Source organism: Populus trichocarpa, chromosome 2 (assembly GCF_000002775.5).
Source record: "Populus trichocarpa isolate Nisqually-1 chromosome 2, P.trichocarpa_v4.1, whole genome shotgun sequence".
Classification (NCBI taxonomy): Eukaryota; Viridiplantae; Streptophyta; class Magnoliopsida; order Malpighiales; family Salicaceae; genus Populus; species Populus trichocarpa.
In genome coordinates, this window is record NC_037286.2 from 5,366,305 (window position 1) to 5,392,737 (window position 26,433).

The 26,433-nt window shown below is 36.4% G+C and overlaps 4 protein-coding genes and 1 pseudogene across 4 annotated transcripts; 3 read left to right on the forward strand and 2 right to left on the reverse strand.

Moving 5' to 3' along the window:
* The first annotated feature begins 618 nt into the window (after positions 1-618).
* Positions 619-3,605, forward strand: LOC7467852 (uncharacterized). Its single transcript, XM_006386281.3, has 5 exons — positions 619-909; positions 1,495-1,633; positions 1,781-1,812; positions 2,405-2,491; positions 3,064-3,605. The coding sequence occupies exons 1-5, from the start codon at positions 688-690 to the stop codon at positions 3,196-3,198; spliced, it is 615 nt and encodes a 204-aa protein (XP_006386343.1). The 5' UTR covers positions 619-687; the 3' UTR covers positions 3,199-3,605.
* Positions 3,606-4,022: 417 nt separating this feature from the next.
* On the forward strand, positions 4,023-6,142 carry LOC18096196 (caffeic acid 3-O-methyltransferase-like; annotated as a pseudogene).
* Positions 6,143-6,812: 670 nt separating this feature from the next.
* Positions 6,813-11,143, reverse strand: LOC7466438 (PHD finger protein EHD3). Its single transcript, XM_024595099.2, has 7 exons — positions 10,935-11,143; positions 10,250-10,587; positions 9,895-10,068; positions 9,450-9,779; positions 8,541-8,630; positions 8,337-8,381; positions 6,813-8,164 (listed from the first exon to the last, which is right to left on the reverse strand). Exons 2-7 carry the CDS (start codon positions 10,481-10,483, stop codon positions 7,253-7,255), a joined length of 1,785 nt encoding a protein of 594 aa, XP_024450867.1. The 5' UTR covers positions 10,484-10,587; positions 10,935-11,143; the 3' UTR covers positions 6,813-7,252.
* Positions 11,144-14,792: 3,649 nt separating this feature from the next.
* LOC7467853 (BTB/POZ domain-containing protein At4g08455) lies at positions 14,793-16,704 on the forward strand. The gene is made up of 2 exons (XM_002300923.4): positions 14,793-15,338; positions 15,936-16,704. The coding sequence occupies exons 1-2, from the start codon at positions 14,988-14,990 to the stop codon at positions 16,404-16,406; spliced, it is 822 nt and encodes a 273-aa protein (XP_002300959.3). The 5' UTR covers positions 14,793-14,987; the 3' UTR covers positions 16,407-16,704.
* Positions 16,705-16,891: 187 nt separating this feature from the next.
* LOC7466439 (probable methyltransferase PMT10) lies at positions 16,892-22,131 on the reverse strand. The gene is made up of 9 exons (XM_052450909.1): positions 21,334-22,131; positions 20,635-20,784; positions 20,279-20,549; positions 20,063-20,173; positions 19,671-19,830; positions 19,034-19,291; positions 18,775-18,897; positions 17,456-17,533; positions 16,892-17,363 (listed from the first exon to the last, which is right to left on the reverse strand). Exons 1-9 carry the CDS (start codon positions 22,129-22,131, stop codon positions 17,156-17,158), a joined length of 2,157 nt encoding a protein of 718 aa, XP_052306869.1. The 3' UTR covers positions 16,892-17,155.
* Positions 22,132-26,433: the final 4,302 nt, after the last annotated feature.

The window sequence follows — 26,433 nt, forward strand, 5'->3', positions numbered from 1 at the left end:
GTCCTCATTTCAAAGTCTGTGGTCCTTGTATTTTTTTTTTTTTTTTTGTGTAGGCCTGGATAGTAGGAGAAGTTTGAGTTGCTGAGCAAGAGTTTGATCAATTATCAAAAACAGAAAATAAAAAAAAAACAGAGAGGGAGACAAGGAGAACATGAAAATTGATTTACAATAATATTTTTGTACAAGTTGGCCGGCCTCCCAGCCAGCCAAGAGCCTCCTTCTCGCTGCTAAATAAAACTCGAAATAAACAAACAATTAAATGAATTCCTTATGCCGCCATTCTATCTTAAAATAAATTCATTCCTTTGCTACTATTTGAAAAAAAAAAAAAAAGATTCTATCAAGAATTTATAATTCCTGCTCCCACCTCTTACCCTTCTCAAAAAAAAAAAAAAAAAAGGGAAAACGTGAAAATCCTTACTTTTTCCAAAGGCTTTCTTTCTTTTGTACATTACGGTGGGCCTTCTCATGATTCTTCCGGGCAGTAATGGGTTACTTTCAAGCCTGTCTTCATTTGGGCCAAAGTCTGGCCATTTTTAATGGGCTTTAGCTTTTGACTACATGTACAGGAATCCCAATTTAACCGACAAAACCCAGGCAAAGCTCAGTCATATATTTTCCTCTCCTGTCCTGTTAGAAAATCGAAAGTAGTAACAACAGCAACAACAAAAAAATTATCAGAGAGAGATGAAAGTAACATGGAAGAAGGAGAGCAAGAAGCGACCTTTAGCAGCCATATCAAAGTACCCAAACCTCCCTTTTGATCAACAAGATATGATCCACAACGACGACGAAGACAATAATAGCCATACCAAGCAACTGGGTGCCTCTCACAAGTCCTTGGATTCAGAAGCATCCAATAGACAACTCGCCGACTCTTTCCAAGACCTAGGCAACAAGCTAGCCGAGGTATTTCCCTCTCTCCCTCATTCTTCTTCTTCTTCTTCTTCTTCTTCTTCTTTCTTTCCCTGAAAAGTGCAAATTTGACAATATTATTGCGGAACTTATGCTATTATTGAATTTTTTTGTGATATTTCAGTGTTTATGTTACAAAAGATTTGAAATTTATGGTTTTCCGGACATAATGCGTATGCAACATATGTGGGTTGTGTGGAACTTTTTGATATCACTGTTTACTTATTTGGAATGGCAGTGAGGAGTCTCTATGATTTGCTTGTTCATGGTAAGGAACGTTTACTGCGTTACTTGATGCTAATCTACCGGTTTTTTCCGATTCCTGCTGTTGTATTTTCTGCAGTTATGCCAATAATGCCAAGTTATTGAATTATCTCGTTTCTATTTCTGTTGATGGCATGTCTCTGATGTGTGTGTGGTGTCTGTTTTCTAGCATCTGTTTCGGTATAAGACAAATTGAAGAAGAAACTCTATTTGGAAGCACAGGCTCGAGTTTATTCTATGCTTTGCTTAAGTACATAATGATGACATTTTAAGCAACAGCTGGAATATATTTTTTGATTTGCTATCTCTTTGAAGGATGGAAAATATCGTGAGGCACTTGGGAAATGGGAGGCTGCTCTTAATTTGATGCCTGGAAATGCAGTCTTACATGAGCAAAAGGCACAGGTTTTGCTTGAAATTGGAGATCCCTGGAGTGCATTGAAGGCAGCAACTCGTGAGTTTCATGCCTTTTCATCTCTCATTCATGAATTTCAACCTGTGTTTATTGCCTTGATTGTTCTACAAATATATGTTGTATTTTGCATTTTTCTGAAAATATAAAGTCCTAGGAACCTCAATTTACTTTGGAATTTATTGACAGGAGCAACTGAGTTGGAATCGTCATGGGCGGAGGTATACCAATGGCATACTCTACAATGTGGTTGCTATTCTGCTTTCATGTTTTGTTAGCAGGATGCTATTACGGTGCCATCTAATTCACCCTAGTTAAACTAGCCCTTTCAATGAACTTGTTTGTTGAATATTTCACTGCTTCGTATAATTTACCCTAGTTTGCCATACATGCAAGTTTATGTCTGAGACTCCTGGACTGTTGACACCTCCTTGTCTCTGCTTTTATTTCTCCTTGGAAATTTTCCTCCATCTGTCCCTTTTCTTGTAATGTACAAGTAAATTTTGTTTCCCTCCCTCCTAAATGTAGTGCTTCCTTAGCTATACACAAGTCAGGTAGTAGTGGAACTTGTCTCACTTAGAATGTCAACCGATTGGCAGATGTGGCTGATTTTGCTAAATTGCAGTTACAGCTAGTCGTGTAGCATAGCATTCATGAAATATAGTTTCATAAATCACTTTATCTATTTCTTAGTGCAGTTCTAGTTATAACTAAAAGAAACTCTTGGTGCAATTCTAGTTAACTCAAAAAAATTGTCCTTTAAAGTTCGTTAAAATTATTCTCTCACTTTTTTCTTTGCCGTGGCCTTCTCAGGCATGGATCACCCTTGGCAGAGCACAGTTGAACTTTGGGGAGCCTGACAGCGCAATTGAAAGCTTTGATAAAGCATTAGCCATTAAGGTAAAAACTCGTGTTTTGGAGGCTTGACCTTTCTGTTTTAGGATCACTGTTTGTCTGAGCTTTCAACATAATATAGATTGATGGGTACTAACTGACATCCAATGGTGAAAACAAGAAAATTCCCTGGCTAAAGATTATTCGAATTCTTAACATGGGCGTAGGTTACTGAAATTATATAATGTTGATTTTGCTTATATCTTGGCAATTTGCTTGTGTTGGAAAAGTATCTCAACTTCGAATGTAGAAGCTTGAGTGAGTTCTTATTTTTCCACCCGTCCCATTCATTGAGTTGAACAGTCTAGTAGGATTGTGTGGAACACTTGTTGTCTCACTCTTTTACAGAAATAGAAACATGATGATTGTTCCTAACATCGAACTTAAGTACTTTTCCATCATTTGCTTCTTTCACTTTTGCCACCGTGAGACTGATTTATGATAAGGTCTCAGTTTAGTACTCCCATGACATGTGGCATTCCTATAAACATAATTTAGCTTCTAGAGGTTGACCGTAAACCATTTTCATGTCTGTATAATATTTGCACACTCAAGTTTTTGAAATGCTTTGTCTGCAGCCTGATTCTAAGGAAGCTCAAGGTGACAGACACGGTGCATTACAGCTTGTAAAGAAGCGAAAGCAGCTTCATTCATCAGGTTTGAGTAGTAAAGAGAACCGTTATGTGGTCAGTGACAAGACTGAGAGCTCCTGAGGGGGGATTTTAGATCATGGATATGCTGATGGCCGAATCAAGCATTATGTGCTGTATAGAATTGTCAAACATAGTGTCCTTGTAAGTCTGAATGAGAAATCTGTTTGTGTGAGTGAACCATTCAAGGTTGCTGCCAATAAGAAAGAAGAAAGTGAGTAGATTCAGGAGTAATTCCTTCAATAAGAAGGAAGAAAATGAGTAGATTCAGGAGCAGTTCCCTCAACTGTCTATTTCTATAAAGTTGAAGACAATCAGAAGCTGTCCTATCTCAATTTTCAAACGGCATGTTTTCACTTGTGTTAGGACAGCTTTTGAATGTGCAGGAAAATGAATAGTCCATGCGCCTGTATAGTGTAACTTTTCAAGCTTTAATCATTAGAGCCACGCTGTTACTCTCTGCTTCAAAACTGAATTTACATGCCTCGGAAAATCTCAAACAAAAATTGAAAGAGAAATGCCATTCATTCCAAAGAATCTATTACCGAATCAAGTATCTTATAGGTGTTATGAGGGAATTTTTATTAGGTTGTGTTTGGTTAATGTTATAGGAAAGAAGATATAGATATAACAAAGATAGAAATATTGTTGGGCTGCTACAAGTGTTCTAGGATATAGACATGTATATAAAAGAGTTAAAAATGTGATAGGTTGAGGAAAGATAGAAAATTTTAGAATGGATTTATGAATTTTTAAAAGAGACGTACTTTTTATCATCAAATGCTACCTTTATTCTTCTATCTATACTTTAATTATTCAAGAAAAAGAAAAGAAATGCCAGATTTATATTTCAGGCCCAATTCTATTACCAGCTGGGAAACCTTCACATGATAGAGAGCGAGAGTATTCCGGCACTCACGCCTACAAATAACCAGCTACTGCTGACCAAACGATCGATGTGCACAGCTACCCCAACCCACAAAAAATGTCTAGTACTGAGCAACACAACTCACTCTCTAAGAAGAACAAACAGGTAAGCTAGCCAACGGACTAGCAAATGCTGTAGTTCTTCCAATGGTACTGAAATCAGCCATTGAACTCGATATCATAGAAATCATCTTCACAGCTACTAGTGAAGGTGGCTGCGCATGCATCTCAGTGATCTCACCTGCCAAGATTGCAGCTAGAATTCCCTCAAAGAACCCAGATGCATCCGTCTTGCTAGACCGAATGCTGCGTCTTTTGGCAAGCTATGATATACTCAAGTGCTCAACATGCATTAAAGAGAACGGGGAAGTTGAGAGAGCGTATAGTGAAGGACCTACATGCAAGTTTCTTGTTAAATTGAAGGTGGAAGTGGTGGATCTGTCGCCCCTTTGTTTTTCGTTGCATCATTATGAGGTCTTCATGAAAAGCTGGTATTTCCTGGTGTTTTTTGTGTTTTTTTTGTTCGGTTCACCTTTTAAATAGTACTTTTGAATCAATAGAGAAATTAGGCTACTGCTTTAACAAATTGATGAGCATTTCTGATAGAGAAAATAAATCGTATGGGTCTGTTGGGTTGGATATGACCTAAATCAGACACCAAGAAATGAAGTGCTCAATTCAAAGAATTTGACATTTTCTGTGCTATAACTAGACCTGTATAAAGAGAGGGGGAGGTCAGAGTAAATAACTTTCCCTTACAGAATGTTGGTTTTAAGTGATGTAATGGTCTGCCAGGTACCTCCTTAATGATGCTATACTTGAAGGGGGATGACAGCTTATGAGTATCCAGAAACTGATCAAATGTTCAGTAGGGTATTCAATCTAGCAACGTCAAACCACACTACCTTGATCATGAAGAAGATCCTTGATATTTACGAAGGTTCATGGTTTCAAAGAGTTAGTTGATGTTGGAGGTGGAATTGGAGTTGCTATCAACATCATCTCTTCTAAGCATCCTCACATTCAGGGTACAAATTATGATCTGCCCCATGTAATAGCAGATGCACCGTCATATCCAGGTATCATTGCCTTCTTTTGTTTTTATAGCATTATTGTACACGCAAGACTCTATCCCGTCTGTATTTTGATGTAATTTGCTCCGTAAAGAACTGTGGCTAAACAACAAAGTGGTCCACTGTTGTCCTGTTTTTCTCTTTTCCTTCCTGCTTCTGAAATGATGAACGGTGTTTTATCACTTTGATTACTCATACACGAGCATCAGAGCCTTTAACTTACTACAAGGCATTTTACGTCTTAGGCGTGGAGCATGTTGGGGGGAGGTATTGTTTGCGAGTGTGCCAAAGGGAGATGCTGTTTTCTTGAAGGTAAAGCCTCCTTGATTTGAAATCTCTGTTTTCTTTAGTTAGTTGATGTCAGAACCAAAACTGCTAATTGAAGTTCATTGTCAAGATGTGAGAAAAAGAAAAATTAGTGAAATCAGAAGACTAGTCTGAACTTCATAGAAAATAATTTAGTCACCCCAGGCGATGGTAAGGTGATCATTGTGGAACTGTTGATTGGAGCGATGAGCGTTGCTTGAAACTTCTCAAGAACTGCTGGGAAGCTCTTCCAAGAGATGGTAAGGTGATCATTGTGGAATCAGTTCTTCCCGTTGCACCAGAGAACATTGCTTCTTCACACATTGTCATTGAGCAAGATTTGCTGATGTTAGCTCGAAATCCTGGAGGTTAAGAGAGGACATAAAAGGACTACTAAGCCTTAGCAAAGAAATCTGGTTTCTCAGGTTATCTGTTGTGCTTACAACAATTGGGTTATGGAGTTTCAGAAAGCACAGCCATGAATTCACCTTAGCAATTTTCCATTTTTGTTTCTTCTCGTTATTGTTTCTTTCCCCTCTCGGTTGCTCTTGCTCCCGGTGGTTCAAGTCACGGTGACTCTAGGCTCAAATAAGAGGGAGTCGAATGGCAATGTTAAATACCAATAAAAGCTAACTTAATTGTACTTTGTTATTTCATTCGAGATTGAGAAAATTCCTGCCAAAGTTTACAGTTAGGACTTATGATTGGGCGTAGATTGTTTAAAAAACCCACCGGTATTTAATCAGAGCACCATACTTTTTAATGTGATATTTTGCTCACTAGACAAGCTTGACAGCAGCAAGGATATCATCAGCCCAAATCAGAAATCAGTTCTGCAGCAGCACAGACATCACATTGTCAGGCATGGATTACAAAGTGTGTGTTTATATTACAGTGTAGGGTATTTTTTAAAATTATTTTTTTATTCTTGACTTCACACAATTTTTTTAAGCAAAAAACAATTTAAAAAACACTTTAAAAACAAATTGTAGAAAAAAAAAATCACAAATTCACTAAACGCCTTGTATTAAACCATCTGTAAACATCATGAAGAAGGTTTAATTACGAAAACGGTGTGCACCATGCGAGTCTTCAAATCAACTGCGCACCACAGCACTCCAGAACTGCCATGTTGAAATGCAGTAAGTATGCAGACATTCCTGCTTTTAACTTCAAATCACCACTGGCACTCTCATCAACTAGGGTACTCATTTCAAATCACTCTCCGTTCCCTTGATAAATGCAGCTGGCCAAAAGACTACACCTCCAGGGAATGAGAGAACCATCAAGGTTCACCAGCTAAAGACCTGCATTAGTTGGGCGGGGGGCGGGGGGCGGGGGACGGGGGTGAAAAGTTGGAACTTCTTCAAGTACAGAAGAAAATGTTCCCTGTCATTAAAAAGTACAGGTTGTTTGAAATTTGGGAACAGTTTCTAATTTCACAACATTACTGTCAGAATTAGCTTTCCCCTTACAAAGAATGAACCGTATTTAGTACAAAAAGAACAGAATGATGGCCGTCCACTGTTAAAAACATCATCTCCAACACATATCTTATGATTCCCTGATCCTCGTCACTCCATGTCATGTATTTGCTAGTTGCAAACCAGTAAATATACAAGCCTACAGATCATGAGCCTGCCAGGAGTCGTGTATCCAAGTCAGCAAAACCTACGAGTTTACAACCTAATGAAATATTCATCCCCTGTAAAGCGGCATAGTCAAGATTCTTGGCATCAGTTACGCATACAAAATCAGTATGATATATGATCAAAAACTCAAGACTTTTATCTTGTAATCTCCTGAAAATGTTACATGCTTTTCAACTCTTCATTCGATTGGCAGCCAACTTCACAATTTAGTGCTGCAGTTATAAGCATGTCCATTCCTCTACCTTTATCTGATTCTTCTCCACCCTCCTCGTAAAGTTTCTTGAGGTTTTCAGATTCCTTTTTAACCCCCTCATCATTCTTTTTCCGATGACTTTCAGATTTCTCATATGCCCTCCGTACCCTGCGTAATCGCTGTATTTTCACATCACACTGTCTGCAAAACCATTTCCCTTTTGGTACAGAAATGCGTGGTGGAATCATGCAATAAAGGTGGTATGCATGGTCACAGCCATCACATAAAACAATCTTATCATCATCTCTATCAGTGATGCAAACTCTGCATAAACAAGAAGGGCAATACCAACGATGACCACATGAATCTATCTGCCTCGTTGTCAAGCATCTCACATGGTAGTACTTGCCAGGGCATTCAGAGTGATCACAAATCTTTATCTTCTCTCCATTACCCACTGGACTTCCACAGATTTTACAGGTGCACACGTTTCCAGTCCCTTCTGATGAAAGTTTGACCTCATTATTCGCGCTAAAATTTGATGCCTCTTCAAAATCATTGAATGGTTCTTGAGTTGATAAACCAATTTCATCATCAGCTTGATTATTTTGGATCCTGCAGCAACTCAATCTCTCACATGCTACACAATTCTTATGAGGGGATCCCATTCCACTTGTTGTGCAGTTGTGACAGTACCAGCTTTTGGGGGGAATCTCTCTGACAGCTGGCACAATACAAGAGACATGGTACATTTCCTCACATGAATCACAAACTAAACAATCCCTCCCATCTGCCTTCTCCCCACAACGCCTGCAACTGCAGACTCTGTAGACATAACAAGCATCTGTTTGCTCTGGCTTACCATGAGAATTGGAATCCTGGGTACAGAATTGTATTGCAGCACAAAGGTTTAAATAGGAATCAAAACCAACTATAACTTAAAAGTATTACAGTGAACATGCACTTGGCTTGCTACTGCAATTCAGTGGTATATATTTCTAATGCCAGCATAACAAAACTAATTGTACTGCCATGTTTCACAAAAATTACCTCATGCTTTTTATCTTCAAATGTACAGTCTACTAATCCTCCCACCTGGAAAGCACAAGTAAACGTTTCAGGTTTAATGAAAAGAAAACCATAAAAGGGCATTAAGAAACAATGGTAAATTGAAAAATGAAGCAAATGCTGCATTTAGCACAGAACTCAAGTTCTTAGTCTGCCAGAAGAGTATCTACACGTTGGCTGGCTTACCTGTTCATTATAGCAAGTCTTTGATATGTTTGATAGGCTCTTTGCGAGAGAGATTAATTCAGCACCAAAACCTTGAAGTTTTCTCCAGAACTGAAAATGTTGTTCAGTTTAAATGAATGGCACAACAAAAAGAAATTGCATTTTCTTCTGAGAACTGGTAAACAGAAACAAAATCATACATGCTGAATGACATTACAATGAACAGGACCAGTGACATGAACATGTAGTAGTTAGCCAATTAAAATGAACAAGCTATGATCACGGTATAAATCACAGGAAAAAGTTATTGTTAATATAGTCACTTACATGTTCTATATTAACAGTAAGAGATGTGAAAAATCTAACTTATCAAAGTATAAGTAATAAAGATGAAGGCATTATAGTTTTCAAGTCCTAAGAGATCCCCCAAAATATGTGACATGCAGAAGTGAATCGCTCAAAAGTTTGTTAACTACCAGAGAGGGTAGAGGTTGCACAAGTGTCGCAGGAATTCATTTAAACAATTGCATCTAAGAGATAAGATCGTGTAAACATTGTGGTGATAAAATGAAACTTTAAAAGTATAACTCTTCATAAAGGACCACAACATCAAACAAATACTTACTTTCATTGGTGCATGATGTCTTAAACATTGTATCTTTCCTTTCAACTTTCATATAAAACAAATGTGTATATCCCTTTTGCATTTAATGGCTGGTTACACAACGTGCAGGGGCGGGGGGGTGCTAAAACCTTGTCTAAAGTGGAAGATGTATCCCTTGGCTTTTGTAATCGCATTAGTGGCACATAAGCAAGGTGATACCAGGAAAAACCAGACATTCAATCCTAAATCTAACTCAACAATGATTTCAGCAAAATCTTTGTAATTGACAATATCAAACAATGTAGAGAAGGATTGTAATAAATTACCTGCTCAATATCCTCACAGAAAAGCACAGGCAAACGGTCATAAGCTCCCTCTTTCATCCTTTTGTCTATGAAATTCAGGCTAAGAATGCTGTCAGTCGTCATTCCTTTGAAATTTTCAAACAGTAGCTTACAAAGAGAGGTGAACTTTTCTGACAGTAAGGTGTTAAGGAAAGCATGCTGGCACAAGTCAGTTACACTGTGATGCTGTGATTCTTCCAAAGTTCCATTTGAAATGACACCTACATGCCCTTTAGCTGTGCTGTGAGTTCCATTAGCCATCCGCCCCATTGAAGGTGACTTATGCCAATCTGCATTACAGTTACCAGATTCCTGCGACGAAAAAATTTAGAGACAAAAAAAATGTTAACTAGTCAAAAAACATGAATGAGAAATGAATCTTATATTTATTTAGCACATTCAATTTAATAGCTGCATAGATCTTAACTGCCATCATAAGTGCATCCCTGATGCACCTCTGTATGCCATGTTCATCATTACTTGATGATTGATACATGTAGTCAAGGACAAATTTTCTCCACTGCCTCTGTGAAACGTCACTTGAATGATTCAAAGAAGCATGATTCTCACGAAGATGGTCCTGTGAATCATTCTTTATGGTCTGCAAGAAACCACATCTTAGCTAGAGCAAAGAACAAGAATAAAATGCACAACACAAACACTTCCAGTGCAAGTATCTTCTCTACAAAATCATACTCAATAAGAGTAATTTCCAACAAGTCATTACAAGATGAGATTGCATAAGGAAAAATTGGCATGGACGGCCTGTGTTTGTGAGTTACCTGGTCTGCCAATCTACTAGCAGCTTCCATAAAAGATTTCCCATCCTGTTGACCTTTCCCATCCAAACTTGACCTCGTGTTCCTGCGTCTCTTGTAAGTTCGAAAACCTTCACTGCTGCCAGAGCTTGCTTCAACACCGTCATTTCCAAACCCATTGTCCATTGCTTCAATCTTTAAGGGCTGAACTATTTCTTCTGTACCCTCACCATTGCCCATTCCCTCTTCACCAACCATTCTTAAAACGTTCAAAAAGAACCCTAATTTCGAGCTTTTCAGCGCCAAATCAGGGTTTCATTGTGACACCCACAACAAAAAAGAACCCAACTAGGGTGAAACCACTGAAAACATTACACAAGAAATTAAAAAAAAAAAAGCAGCATAAATTTTTTTAAAAAAACCTCCGAGTCAGTAATGTTAAAAATAAACCTAGGCTTCCGTCTGGTATCCAGGAAAAAAAAACACAAAAAAAAAAGGAAAAGGAAAAAAAAATTGCACTAGGTTACTCAGCCTTAATCAAGTGAAATACTAGCAAATTCGTGTAAGTTCGACATGAATGACCGGCAAAAAAAATCTGAACATTCTTTTCTTTCTCATTTTCTTTAGCATTGCACAGTTACCACACAGTTAACATAAACAAAATAAATAGAAAATTAAAATAGAAGGGGAGAGTGCAAAGAAAGCGTACCAGACCGAGTAGAGAATTTTTTTAGTCTTTGGAAAACCGAAACCCTAATTATCTGAGAGCAGGAAAACGAAGAAGACGATGAAGGGAGTTGGATTTGTTAGAGAGCGAGAGGGACTTGGCTCTGCAAGTAGCAGGTCTTCTTATCCTTTTTTGTACTCCCTAGTTTTTTTTGAAAAAAAAAAAAGAAGAATCCGGGACCTCGTTAGAGTTTTTATCTTTACATTTTACTCCTTTTTTTTTTCTTTTATTGAAAGCGAAAAGGTTGGGTCGGATCTTATAACGAATTACCCATATGTTTTAATAGACACGTGGAGGTTTTCAGTGGGTATGGACTTGACTGTGAAATGATTCTCGGCTCCTCCTCCTCCTCCTCCTCCTCCTCCTCCTGAGTTTGGTGAGTGAGGCAAGAATCTAGTAGGTCCCTCCCAGATTCAAGTGGATGCCCCATGCCATGCCATGCCTCGCCTCCACGAGGCTTTCCATTTATGGCTCCAGCCTTCCTTTTTAGGTTTCCATCTTGCTTTCATCTTTTGCCTTACATATCGATTGATTTAACCATCCATCTATATATTTATTCGATGTGTTTTTTTAATAAAACTGATGTTCTTGACTTTAAAATACGTATATGATATACAGGATTTATTAATATTTCAAAAAAAATATTTTTAGTTGGTACAAGTCTGTTTTAATAACAGCACATGTTTTAGGCACACACCAATACTTCGGACTCCAACATAACACCTAAGCCAAGTCGCTGGGTGCACATCTAGCTTTTCATGGGACCGGGCAGCACATCCAAGCCCAGGTGTAGCTTTTCATGGGACCGGGCAGCACATCCAAGCCCAGGTGTAGCTTTTCATGGGACCGGGCAGCACATCCAAGCCCAGGTGTTGAGCACGTGACTAACACCCCTGTGGACTTGGGTGTTGTGCTTGATCCCAGGCACAAGGCATTCTCAGCATCTCATGGGCTAGGCACACGCCTAGCACACCGTGGCCTCAGGCCTTGCGGTCGGGCTCAATGCACATCCTAATTTTTTTTAGACCTGTTTTTATATCAAATCCTTATCCTTTTGCATGGATCTTTGTAACGCTTTAATTTTCTGGGACGAAACACGTGCTTAAATTTCAGAATTACTAGGAAAAAAATTTTATGTACTCAATAGAAATCTCAGAAGAGTTTTCTCTATAAATAAAACATCTCAAGTTATCAACTTATCAAATCAACACTTTTATACAAATTACAAACCACAATTCAATCATCTTGGATCATTACCGTATCAACCATTTATTAATTAAATCCAAGACATCCAATATCACATTCAAAATATTCATATGAGACATTAATAAGAATATTCATAGTATTTTAGCATACATGAACAGTGAAGACTTTTACACTGACTTATTGGTCATTAAAAAATTAAATATGGATATTATTGTCTTTTTATATTATTTTATACAGTAAAAATATTTTTCTACCTCTGATCAATGAATTTAAACCTGGTGACTAAGGTTTTCTTTTAGCTTTGTACAGACTTTAAAATAAGTAAAATACGTATTTGCCATTAAATAAAACAAGATAGCTTATATGTATTCAAGGGTGTTTTGGTACTTTCATATTGGTTTATTTGTTATCTCCAGAGTCATGGAGGGCTTTTTGGTAATTTAAAATTTTTTTAAATATTAAATTCAAAAAGTTGTTGGCTTGTGTTTTTCACGCGTCAGCACGTTGTGGTGTCCACGTTTTTTTTACATTGCGTACGAAACCACCATTTGTTCGAAAATGCCATTTCGTCATGGCATTAAAAGCGCCGCCACGTGCTATTCCTCTTGGCATGGATCATGTTGGTGGTGAACCGGCAGTTTGTCGTTGGTGGTCGTTTCTTTTTTATTCTTTCTACTTTTCTTTCTTTTTCAGTTAAAGTACATGTTTGTCCTCTTTCCTTTTTGTTTTTCAATTTCAATCCTTATGTTTTTTAATGCTTATTTTTATCCTTGACCCTTTTAAAAAAGTTTTATATGTTTTCAATTCAGTCCTTAAATTACAATATGTCATATATTGTTTTCTCCAATTCGGTCCTTGTTCTTTTGATTTGTCATTTTCACCCTTGGATCTTTTGTTAAAGTTTTATTAGTATTCAATTTTATCATTCAATCAAAGTTTATGTTGTTTTTTTTTTAAAATCTATCCTTCATTCTTTTGATTTCTTTTATCTTTTTGTTAATTGTTTTTTTCTTTTTAATTTAACATTGCAATTTAATTTTTAAATGCCCTCAAATTTATTTATTTTATTTCAGTTTCCACTTTTATTTTTTAATTAATGTTTTTTTACATGATTGATTTTTTCCCCGGTTACATCCTTTAGTGTTTGATTTATTTGGAACTAGGCATTTTGATTTTTCCATTTGTCATGCTTTCAATTTAATGACACGAGTTACAAGTTTTAAGTGCTAATAAGATTAGAAATTCTTTTTTTTTCTCATTTTATTTTGCGATTTTATCATTCTACATTGTTTTTTAGAAAATATTTTGTGGTTACCTTCATATTCTTTTCTATCAGTTTATCTCGGTCTCGTTATCTAAATCATGAGTTTTGCAAGCTATGTTTGGATAAAGTTTTTTTTTTAAAAAAAACCTTTTGTTTTCCGTTTAATTTTTACTATTTTTTTTTTTTTTACTTTATACAAGTAGGTTTTGTTTTGTACAAAAATATTTATTTTGAAACAATATTTCTTGTATGTTCGGCCATGCATACTTTTTTTTCTTTTTTTATTCACTCTGTTTTATATATATTTATTTCTATTATCTTTTATTGATTTTAATGAACAGATTTAGTGGATATAAGTGGGTAAATATTTCATTTTGCGAGATCAAATATCTTGATCTACATCTATCTTTCAATTTTTTCAGTTTCTCTTTTAGTTATTGTTAACAATTTTTTTTACATAAATAATTATTAGATATTTAGATAAACTTTTGTGATTTACACTTATAAATTTTATCATGTAAAAAAAAATATATCAAAATAGCTTATATACTCAAGTTTTTTTTAGAAAGAAAAATTATGACCCGCTACAGAGCACATATTAAATCAAATTTTTAGTTGCTCTCTAATTAATGTTCCTCCCTCCCTTTATTTTTTAGATCCTTTTATGTAGTTGATTTTTTTTCTTGATTTTATCTTTCGACATTTGATTTGTTAGAGATTCGGCTTCACACGATTTTATCGCTCTGCATTTGTTTTTTTTAACATTAGTTTTGTAATTATCTTCAAATTTTTTTTTATAAGTTTATCCCGATTTTATAATCCAGGTTGCGGGTCTTGTATGCTATTTTTTAATACAAGTTTTTTAGAGTTGTTTTGTTTGTGTTTGATTTTTCAAGATGTTATGCTAATTTATTTATATATTTTTTGGGTTTTATACAAATGAAGTTTATTTAATTTTTTTTAAATAATATTGTTGATGTGTTTGGATTTGAATAATATTTTTTTAGGGCATGAGTTTATTTAGCTAATTTCATTTGTGTTTATCTTTTAAGTTATGAGTTTTTGAGGTTGTAGATTTATCTTTTATTGATTTTAATAAACAAGTTTAGTAAACATAATTGGATGAATGTGTTGTTTTTTGTAATTAAATATCTTAATTTACATTTATCTCTTAATTTTATTAATTTTATTTTAATTTTTATTAATAATTTATTTATTTGTATAAATAATTATTAATTTATTTAACAAGATACTTCCGTACTTTTTAAAAAAAATTTATGTTAAAAAATATGTTGAAGAAGCCACCATGAAGCGTGAGTTAAAGGGCCAGTACTAAACTAAAACCAATCAAAATCTCAAAACAGTAACGGAGCTAATCATTAAAAAAAAAAAGAGAACAATTACTGATCTAATTATCCCTTGTTTCATTTCATTTCGATTTGTCCCAACAAAACCACCATTCTTCAGGCTGCGGCTGCCCCCTCGATCAATCAAATCCTCCTCCTCCACCCCCAACTCATTAAAATCCGCCTCTTCCTGTGCTTCATAAAACTCAACGAAACACGATGAGAGGCCACCTCTGTACAGCGTCCCGGGTAGACACAGAATGCGAGACTGACTCCGACTCCGAAACCATGAGGTGCATATCTTGTAAGGAGTACTACAGCAGATGCGATGCCGGAACTTGCAAAGAGTGTTACGAGGAAGCAAGCGATACTGAAGAAGAGCTTAAAAGAGAGATCGAAGATCTCAAAGCTAAAGTTGCCTTCTTGCGTTTCTGGTCTCCTCTTGATCTCCACATCACTCATCGCTCCCCAGCTGGCCCTTGCTTCACCGATGTCGTTTTGATTGCTTCCTCCGATGATGGGTTTATCGGGACTCCATCCGTGCCTGTTCCTGCTCACAAGGCTGTTTTGGTAAATACCCAATTCCTCAATCCTATTAGTCAAACTTCTTGATCAGTTAGAAGGCTTGCTTTTTTTAATTGGGTAATTCTGAATGTTGTTTACTGCAAATTCTCTGTTGATCAGTCTTTTAGCGTCTCTTGATTGATCAATGATCATGCATACACACACAGTTGCTGCTGAGGAGGCGCATGTTTCTATTATTGTAAGGATGTGGGAAAATCAGTTTAGGCTTTATCCAAGTCTGCCCAGACGCATGCACGGACTACTTGTATTTTGCAACTGTTAAATTGATGTGTCAAACAAGAGGAAATATGGACTTGTGTTATGTTAAAGACAATCGGGTATTTTCCAAATGCATACCTGGTTGGTGTTATTTGCATGGTTGTCCCTTAAATTTGGTCCATCCCATTAAGATTTTAGCTTATTTTCGTACAAATTAGACAGAACTTGAACCGATGAACCATGGGAGACAATTTTGCGTTTTGCTTTCGAGTTGTTCCTGTATCAGTCTAAACAAAAAGAATCCCTGCTTGTCCACTTAACACTGGATAAGACGATCTGGTGATGTGTTATGGGGATGCTCAATTGTTTTCTTTCTGACTACAGGTGAGCCGTTCCCCAGTCTTCAAAGCGATGCTTGAGAATGAGATGGAAGAAAGCAGGAGTGGCACCATCAAGATCAGTGATGTATCATATGATGCACTTCGAAGCTTTGTCAACTATCTGTACACTGCTGAAGCGTGCCTTGATGAGCAGATGGCCTGTGACCTTTTAGTATTGGCTGAAAAATACGAGGTGAAGCATCTCAAGGCCTATTGTGAGAAGTTTTTGGTGTCAAAACTGAACTGGGACAACTCAGTCATGAGCTATGCCTTTGCCCATCAGCATAATGCAAAGCATATGCTTGAAACAGCGTTGTCATTGATCACTGACAACATGGACAAACTTACCAAAAGGAAGGAATACATAGAGCTTGTGGAAGAGGATCCCCGGCTTGTCGTGGAGATTTATGAAGCATATCTGTCCAAACAGGTTAATACAGCAGCGCACAAGGATTCTTCTTCCATGAAGCCATAGGGAAATCTGAAGGCAGGATCAGTTTTATTTTTGGCTCATGGATTGTTGATGTAAAGATGTAATTAATTTTTCTTTTTCTCGGCAAAGTTTTGGCTTGGGTGAACCCTGTTGGACATGTCTGGGGATTAGTATGAGCGTGGGGGAGCTTTGGCAGTCATGGTAACTAGAACACGAAATCATAATGTTTGATTAGAGATTATGAACATAGTCTCTTGACATCAATTTTGCATTTGACGGACCTCAAGGGTCTCTCTTCCCCTGCAATCCCATTCAAGATATAGATTGGTGTATTGGCTTGGCTCGTCCTCGTACTTTCCAATTTCCATAATCCAGCCCCTCGTCAATTAATAATTTTGCTGATGTCACTGTTTGGTTTCATTTTGTTGCTTCTGCGGACCATCGTTATATAACTGACTTGCAAGGGTCAAAGCCTCTGTTTTAACCATATATATATGTATCACTGGATGTACCAAAAAAGAAAAAGATTTTAACTCGGAAAAACAAAATTTTAATTATTTGTTAAGATCATTGGTCCTGGCTTGCGCTTGTGTGTGAATGCAATAACATATCAGTGAGGTAGCCATTACAGTATGACAAGATATTTGCAAATGTATCTTTTCGCTTGAATTTGGGACTCGCTTGTATCAGAGAGGTATAGTGACTAATGTACAAAAACGATCACAGTAAAAAATGGAAAAGATTGTACCATGAGACAGGAGTCCCATCTTCAGAGAACCAATATGACAAACTCATGGCATCCTTTTATCGCAAGTTAAAATTTTCCAACTCGCATGGGGACCTTCACCCGTGTCCCGAAGTGTACACACCCATCTCGTGGCAGTTGCTATCTCTTGAAGCTCGCTCATAACAGATATTGTGTCACGTATATAAACAGTTCCACCAGGCCTTAGCATGCGATCCATCTCAAGCATGATACTTGAGACTTTGCATTTGTGCCTACAATCAACAATAATTTGCAGAAAGTTATATCTACCAGCGAAGCACGAAGAAATAACAATAAGACAAGCACGAGGAACCTTGAGTCGTACCTTTTCTGCTCGGCAGAGAACAAACCTGCTGCATGCAATAGGTCATAAGTTCTCGGGTATGTATCAAATGTCTCGCACCTGGGAAACAAGATTTTGAGAATTATGAATTCATGATCAAGATCAAGAGCTTGGTAACAACAAATCAACGACAAAGAACAGATACTTTTACAGTTAAACCTTTAAAAAATACCCAAATGAAGCATGGGGACTCTGGAGTAAAGGTTGGGAGAAAAAAAAATAGTTCTGGCCCAGCAAAGTCCTCAGTCAGAGTTCCCAATGGCACTTCACTTCTAAATTTCTATGGTCAAAGTGCTCATGCAGCTCGGCTTCTAAGAAATTTTGACAGGTCATTTCAGCAATCCAGGTTGTCTAGCTACACTTGTTGGTATGGTACAGGAGGGGCGAAGAATTCTAGTTCTAGTTCCGCTTCTGCCTAATCTTTAGTACCACTTTGAGATTGAATCTTTAGAACCAAGTGCCTAATAGGGCGATGACCTTTCTAGCCTTAATTCTTCCCCCGTTTCTACCTCCTTCTGCAATAGTGATCTATCCTGTCCACCTGCTAGCTATCCATTCTAACCTGTCTTTGCCTAGCAAGATACGTCTGGTTTTCCCACGCTTGCCTATCTCAGTAGGAAATTGGAACAGTGTCCGATTTCAAAGGCAAAGCCGAGGCAAGAGCTATACCTTCTGGAACCGGAGCAATAACTGCTATAAAGGAAGCAGCAGGAACGATCCCTAAAGCAAATACTCGGAATGCTTCATGACTGAGTATACCCATTCAGACTTGCTTTTGTTCAATTATATATAAATAACCACTTTAATGGATATTTGTAGCATCATTCAAGTAAATATAGATTGAGATTGTAGAAACATGAGCCTGTGATATAAAAAGCTACAGAGATCATAGCATCTACATTTTGTAGCCAGAACTTTTTAGTTGCTTGGATATAGAAGCAAAATTAAGATACTTGATTTAGAACGTATGGAAAAATCCTGTCTAAAAAACATTCCAATTCTACTAATTCCATCAAATGGTGCCCCAATATATAATTGACTTTTTCTAAATCATTTAGCTGTTTATCTCATTCTCAATAAAGTTTGTTTCCTAAAGAAAACTATGAACTGTCAAAATTATTATTATTATTATTTAAAAAAAAAAAAAAACTCCATAGTCATGTTCCTTTTACTCCCCTGATGAGTCTATAGGCACTGGGACAGCTATTCTCAAATTATTGTGAAATAGGGGTAAGAAATAGGACTGAATAAATTCAAAGAAACTACCAAGAATAGAAGGCAAAAAGAAGCACTATCCATACCAGTCATGCATGACTCCAATAAGTCCCCGGTCATAAATCACAGGTAAAGTATTGAACTCACTCACGGGAACAACATTCATAACCCAGCAATCAACATCCAGATCATGTAATGCTGCAGCAAACCTGCCATTACAAAAATGATGCACAAATTACACAATATTATGGATTCCTCCAAAAACCTTGTACAGTTAATATTGAAATTAAAATCAGAGAATTCACCATAGTGCCTTATTGAAATGCAATAGCAAAAAGAAGGTACCCTCCAAATCCCGCTCTCATGTCCATCACATTTCGAAAATTCATATGTTTCCAGTGGAAAGCTCTGACATAACTTTCTATAATCTCATTCCAATATTTTGACTCTGCCTTGAAAAGTTCTTTTCTGGAAAAGGTGGCATCCATTCTTATGCTCTGGAGTCTATCTGGTGGATAATGAAGGCGTACAGGCCATGAAGTGACATTAGCTCCATAACCATTCTCAGGCAATCTAGTTATGCATGACCTCAGACTGACATACCTGCAAAGGACATAGATATCTTACAAACTTCACACATATTGTCAAAACAATGATGATGCAGTTATCCAATGTTCAAGTCTGATGGATGAGAACAGATAGAAGCTGCTATAAGCTATGCACAGTTTATTCCTCGAAACACAGGGCCAGATTAGATCGTAAAGGAAAAAGAAAGAGAAAACAAAGCAATTGTGTATCGACCCCTCAGCATTATTAGAGCCAACACGAAGTTGCCAAAGTATGTCCACTGATTTAATTGGTATAGATTCTCTTGTTGAATCTCATTCCAAAAAGAAGATCAGAATTAAAGTATTAAACCAACTCTTATTAAAATTTACTATTCCACTTAGCCAAAAACTTGAAGGAATGAGCCAGGGCCTACCAAACACTGTCTGGATCATCATTGGAATCACATAGAGGAGGTTGTGCCCCACCATCACGACTAAGATAGCAGCTGTTGTTTAAAGGTTTCCGCCAAATGGCAATATATCCTTCCTTCTTTACAAGTTCCCAACAAATGCGTCTAGTTAGGTCCTGCATTTCTGAACGTAAAACAAGAAAAAAATTCAATTCAAGCAATCAGGAGGTCTGAGTTCCTCATCTCGAACACTATCTGGCTGATGGAAATCAGGGAGTCAGAGAAGAACACTAATAACAAAGGAAGAAAATAGGAAGAAGTGGCTGTGATCTTAAAGATACAGCAAAACAGGTTGATGAACTACAGAAAAGCAATTAAAAAAAAAAGGCAATTTCTCTTAGAATCGAGAGGATCACCTTTCCATTGTTCTTGGAGATTTTCTTCATGTTTATATACAGGTTGTGCTGCCCAGACAAAGTAGCCTCCTGCCCTTAGCATTCTGTTCACCTCAAGAATCAAAATTCCATCTTCAATTCAGCCAAAGAAAGACAGAAATGGTGAATATAAAAAATCTTTTGATTCCGACATATAATGACGAGTCTCAGACTTGATAGTAGGATGAGAAAATGTACCATCACGAGTCCAATCAATTCTACATCTTGAACAGTGTATCAAATCAAATGCTTGGCTTGGGTACAACAAACGCCGTGTTGAAAATACAGCTGCCATTGCAGGAACACCACGCTCCAGTGCAAACTGAATCTGGTTCTCATGGACATCTTTTGGTGCTATTGACAAGGTAGTCACATTACGCTGTAACAAAAAGGCACCAAAACTTGCCACTCCACAACCAATGTCTAATGCAATGCGGGTATGCTGACCAAATGCAATTTCAGGAACCATCTGCAAATCGAAGTTGATACAGCAATCAAAATCATGAGAACAAAAATAATAAGTGGCGGGAATTTTTAAGTAACCACTAACCAACCTCTGAAATCTGGTTTAAATATTGATCTGCTCCGTGAATAAATTGAGTTCCTCCTCCTGGGAAAACAAACTTATCCTTTTTTAATGCTATCCAATTTTGGCCACCCTTATCTTCGACCAGACGTGTATGTGGCACATTACTGAACCACACCTATTATTAGATCTCAATATCAGACCAAAGAAACTTCACTGGAAGATTGAACATTTATTTGCCAAGTACAAGGAAATTGACCAACATTTTCCAAAGCAACAGAACTATTGTAGACATTCAAATGTATTAGTTACTGTAACGACACAATCGGCGGAATGCATCAGAGCCATCATTATGGATCAATTAACTTCTGTACTCTTAGCTACTCGTTAGCCATAAATTTTAAACAGCCATCAATTATCCAAGCAGTTCTAACTACTCTACCTATAGTTTAAACTTGGTTATACACATTTAGCACCAACCTAACACCAAAACACCCAGAAAATCTCCAGTTTTATCAGCAATTCGACTCCCTTGAACACTAACCCACAAATCCACTAAATTCCCAGAATTACTAAACAACCCAGTTACATTACACAAAATTACAATTTCCAGATCAACCAACCTAAAAACGAAACCAAAAAACAAGAAACAAAAAACTACCGTTAGGCCGGCCATTAAACAAGTACAAAAATTAAAAAAGAAATGACAGAAAATTCACAAAATTACCTCGTCTCGACTCCTAGGCCAAGGTATAGACCTCTTATACCCTTTAGGCATAGGCACCAAGCAATCCAACCTCTTACCTTCTTCAGGGCAATGCCTCTCATATATCACCAAACTTCCACTCAAATTCAACCTCTTAATTTCCTCCACATTATCCAAACATGGTATGTAATCTCTCGTACTCTCCTCACACACTCTAAATCTCTCATACTTAACCCTGGTTAGTTTACCATCTTCTTTCGTCGATGTCTCCTCTCTGCCACCAGTTAAATTTCTAAATTCATCCATTGCACTCGGATCAAACTCCCCGATTACAAAATCCTCCGCCATTGCACCGTTCTCGTCCACTATCCCCGTCCTCTCCCCCACCGTCGGAGGTGGTGGGGGCCGGGTTTTTTTGGGACGAGGTGAAACCAAGGACGCGTTATTTTTTATTTGTTGTGGGGAGGTGATGGAGAAGGAGGGAGAGAAGGAGATAGAGGAGGGGAAGGGGGAGGAAGGGAAGAGGTAGAGGAGGGTGATAACAGAGAAGGAGAAGATGGTAATGGCCGTAACTCTGACGAAGTTTGGGGCTTTTACGACATCTAATGTGGCGGTGGAGGAGGTGATTGTGGCGGAAGGTTTCATGGTGGTTCTGAGTTTGTGTGTTTGGTTAGGAGAAAAAACGTGGAGTTGAGAGCCCACGTATGGATACGTAGGTTTAGTGTAGGGGCCGGGGAATTCACGGAAGGTGACAGGTGGGGCGGTGGGGTGTCTTAATTGTACTTTCCTCTTTCCTAGGGGGGAATTTACGGAAAACATCAGCTTGTTTGTTTTTAAACCTTGAAAATATTTTTTAAAATTATTTTTATATGTTACTATTAAAAATATTTTTTAAAAATATTTTTATATATTTTAAAATAAAAAGTATTTTAAAAAATAATTATTATCACAATACCAAACATGCTCTTAAAGTTACTGTAATTTGAAATTGCGATATTTTATTTAATAGTTCCTAGAAAGATCTTAATAATGCAAATCCAACAATATCAAGAAATGTTATCAATGATGACCGGAGTTAGTCACACTCTCCGTTTAAAGGTAAGTGGGCAATTACAATGAGGAGAGATAGAAAAAAAAAATCTCAAAGACACAACAAGTTTCAACTATGACACCACTAGCACCATCATAAAGCTCTTGACAAGACAAATACAATAACATTAAAAAATGTCACCAATAACAATTGCTATGGGCCACATTTTACATCAAAAGATAAGTGACTCACTTGTTTTTGGGTAGCGCGTGTGGCTCACTCCGGTTACTGTTGTGTTGGGTTTCTGAATATACATGCGTGCAGTGAAAATGATAAATTTAAAATAATATTTAAGAGTTCCTAGGATCTCATTAGAGAGATTTAGAGTTGTTTAAAGATTTATTACTTGAAGATTTAATCTTCTTCAGTTTTGAATAATTCTTTAAAGGTTGAGTTATTGCAAACCACAAGTCGTTCAATTGAGTGACCTCCAACAATAATCCACACTAATCACCAGTGAAAAATCTCTTAAATCCCTGTTTAGAAGAGAGGGGTTGCTATGTCTGAAGTGCTAGCTCTTTATTTTGTGACTTGTATACTTTTTTTGTCTAACAAACAAACTCTTAAAAACATAAGAGGCATAGTTTTATATTTACATAAAATCTTAAAAACCCTATAAATGACAAGATATCTACTTGCTCCTTAAATAATATCCATGTATTATTTAAGGATAATTTTAGAAATTTAATCAATTAAGTCATTACTTGATTAATCTAAAACTAGAATTATAATCCATGAATTAAATACATTCTAGAAATTTATTTTCTAAATTTATTTTCAATCAAGTTACACTTAATTAATTATCCCAGTTTAATTTATGACTAATAGTTCTTAATGTGTGTGACCCATTAGGTTCCTAATATGTTGACTCAAATATAAATTATAATTATAAATAAATAGAATTAAATAGATCAAACAATTTAATTTATTATCAATTTAATATTTGATTAATTTATAATTGAAGATCAAGTATATCGTTTAATAACATATCATGATCCCCAAAATATTAGAAAAGTCATAAGTGGTTTAACTTAACCTTCCAGTGACTTGTTTTTCAGTGTAATTATTATTCTTTCATCAATAATGTTTCGATTTAGATATTTTAACATGGAGTGTGTCTGTCATGTCAAATCAAATTTGTTCGCATATTATAGTCATTGATCCAAGAATAAGATTTGAAACTCTTTTTAAATCTCATTCCACCTTACACAAGGATTTAACAATCAATATTATTTGAGAACATATGGAACATTTTTCCTGATTCATATAGGGTGATGAATCCTCTTTTGATCACTTAAATACCTTCATATAATTTATGTTATTATATATGGTGTTTGCCCATTTGTTACATTTACCAAGATAACGTATAACAAGATCAAAATATAATATTTTCTATATAATATAACTTGGTGATCTCAAGTTTAAGAATCACTTACATAACCGTCACGTGAGCCTTTCCATAGACACAAGTGATATCTTCATATGAAATTCTCATGCGAGTCAGTTCAGTAAATATGTCTTATGACAAGCACCTATATATTAGCTCCAAGTTTTCTTTATACCTCAGTCTATGAGAACAATTGCTTTCTTTCATAAAAAAAACATAATATGTATCAGTATTTATGACTATAGTGAATGTCCAGCATTTAAGAGAGCATTGACAAGAAACATTTTATAAACAACGCTTTGATGCAATAAGAATCTTATAATTATAACAACTTTATAACTTTTTTTGCAAAGCATTTTTGTTTTATGAACTTTATCTTCACTCTAGATTTATAAATCAAATATTATATTTATTAATCTAATATTACATGAATATAAAAGATAAATTAAGTCTTTATTAATAATAAATATGTATTTATATGAATATAATAATGACACATGTAATCAACTGATTGACTACATTGCATAAAACTAACACGTTGGTGGCCTTTTTAGTGTCATTAACTTGTCCCGTAGATATATTTTTTATGGTATCAGTGATGTCATAATCGGAACTTTGGTATGTCTCCGACATAGTTTTGAAACCCGAACCGGGACCCGGGTTAAAGAAACAATAGGAAAAAAAAAACTCGGTGTGACCTAGTGATCCGGTTGACTCGGCAAAACCCGGTTGTAACCCATTGACTTTTAATTTTTATTACTAAAATGACATCATTTTAATTTTTAAAAAAAATTGACCCGGACGACCCGGTCAAAACCCGGAACCCGGGCCTTGGATCCTAAAGAGTGTGATCCACTCCAGTCACCGTTGGTGACTTATTTAATATTGTTGGATTCGTATCGCCGAAATCTTTCTAATAGTATCAATGGTGTTGTAATTAAAATTTCAGTATGTCTTTGGAGATTTTTATTTTTTATTTCTTCTCTCTTTTCTCTTTTTTATATTAGTTTATTTAATAATTTATTTAAAATGTTGTTTTTTTCACTAGCAATATCTTAATATTTATCGTTTTCGTGAATTTTTTTTTCGAACCTAGTTATTTTACTATTTTTTAAAAACCGTGCTATTTTTTTATAAAAAAAATCCTATATTAATTTAGTTTAGCATTGCTACTAGGAATCATAGGTAGGAGTGAGCCACCATCTCGCTTGGGGTGGTATCACTTTTTGGATTGCTTGAAATTTTGGGCTATGAAATCATTTCAGCTTTTATGGAAAAAAAGAAAGAAAGAAAGAAAGAAAGAAAAAGGAAGTTATGGTCACTTTCGAATCCATTGAATGATTAAAAAATCTGTCATTTTTTCGCATCCTTCGCTTCCCTTGCATACCTACGACGACATTGTTTCGTTGCAATTACAAACTTTCTTTGTCGTGATTAAATTCCGATCGCAAAAGATAACTGGACAGTGAACCATGTACAATAATTAGTCAGTTTTCCTCACACTTGTTGAAATCGGAGCTCGAAATTGGGCATGTTTTCTTGTTGGCCAATTATGGATAAGAACTCTAAATTGAGGAGGGAAGTTTTCTGCCATGTTAAGAATACTCTCTGGGTCAGGATGGAGTTATTGATATGATAAATGATCTTGGACATGCATGTCCGTTGATTGATCCTCCGCGTCTGGTAAAATGAAGCCTTGATGCTCAGGAAGATAACTCCTGGTTAGAGTGGGCCAAGCTCGGCATGGACAAACATGTTGCAGGTCTGCCCCCATCTCTAATTTGCAAGTTTACTGCAGTTTGAGACCAAGTTATGAGCCCAAGAGTGGACACAATTAGTTGGTGAAACGATATGATATGGTATCATTTCTAACAAATTCTTCATTTTCCTTTTCCTTTTCTTTTTATCCGCCTCCATATCCAGCTGCCTGCAAGGCAGGATTTCCGAAGATTTTTTTTTCTTGGAACTTGTCCTATCCACTGCTAGATCTTTCTTCAAGGAGGTTTGCTTCGTTAATTAAGGAAGCAAATCAGGTGGCGAACAGTGAAACTCTGATTTTTTTTTCCTATCCACTGCTAGATCTTTACCACCATTTCTATGTTGTGAGACTGTTGCCATGTTTATCTCTCCCTTTAAAAAATATCGTTTGATTCTTATAAAAAACTCAAGTTTTTAGCCTACGCACCTTAAGCGTGGAGGAAGAAAAAGGAGTAGCAACTTTTGTAAAGAATTCAGAAATGGAGAAGAAGTGAGATCCCATCTTCTTTGGGAAGAAAAGAACACACTGGTATTCCAGTAAAGTTTCGAAGGTCGGAATTTCCCAAGAAGGTCAACCCTGTCTTCTGATACGGTTGTCATGGTGTTTTTAACCAAGAAAGGACAAAATAACGGTCGGTGGGTTTTTACACATTAGAATCAGGTTTGGGTCCTACACTCCTACACTCCTACTCCGAAGTCCTACCTCAAAAAGGAACGAGGATTAATTAAAATTAAAATTGAGGAGCTAATTTTATTTATTTTTTCCCTTGCCTATCTTCTAATCGAGCCATGCCAGGGGAACAGATTAAGTCATTGGAAGCCATGCCAATCCTCATCCCAACCAAAAGTAACCTAAGAAATTCTGTCTCTCAAAATAGACTGAACC

Excerpts from the sequence above, each read along its gene's own strand:
- LOC7467852 (XM_006386281.3), top strand. The coding sequence starts at position 688 with ATGAAAGTAACATGGAAGAAGGAGAGCAAGAAGCGACCTTTAGCAGCC. Across the intron at positions 910-1,494 it reads TAGGCAACAAGCTAGCCGAG|GATGGAAAATATCGTGAGGC; the intron begins GTATTTCCCTCT and ends ATCTCTTTGAAG. Across the intron at positions 1,813-2,404 it reads TGGAATCGTCATGGGCGGAG|GCATGGATCACCCTTGGCAG; the intron begins GTATACCAATGG and ends TGGCCTTCTCAG.
- LOC7466438 (XM_024595099.2), bottom strand. The coding sequence starts at position 10,483 with ATGGTTGGTGAAGAGGGAATGGGCAATGGTGAGGGTACAGAAGAAATA. Across the intron at positions 9,780-9,894 it reads GGGATGCACTTATGATGGCA|GAATCTGGTAACTGTAATGC; the intron begins GTTAAGATCTAT and ends TTTTCGTCGCAG. Across the intron at positions 8,165-8,336 it reads TTGAAGATAAAAAGCATGAG|GATTCCAATTCTCATGGTAA; the intron begins GTAATTTTTGTG and ends TTCTGTACCCAG.
- LOC7467853 (XM_002300923.4), top strand. The coding sequence starts at position 14,988 with ATGAGAGGCCACCTCTGTACAGCGTCCCGGGTAGACACAGAATGCGAG. Across the intron at positions 15,339-15,935 it reads CTGCTCACAAGGCTGTTTTG|GTGAGCCGTTCCCCAGTCTT; the intron begins GTAAATACCCAA and ends TTCTGACTACAG.
- LOC7466439 (XM_052450909.1), bottom strand. The coding sequence starts at position 22,131 with ATGTTTTCCGTAAATTCCCCCCTAGGAAAGAGGAAAGTACAATTAAGA. Across the intron at positions 20,174-20,278 it reads AATTGATTGGACTCGTGATG|ATGGAATTTTGATTCTTGAG; the intron begins GTACATTTTCTC and ends GCTGAATTGAAG. Across the intron at positions 19,292-19,670 it reads GATGATCCAGACAGTGTTTG|GTATGTCAGTCTGAGGTCAT; the intron begins GTAGGCCCTGGC and ends TGTCCTTTGCAG.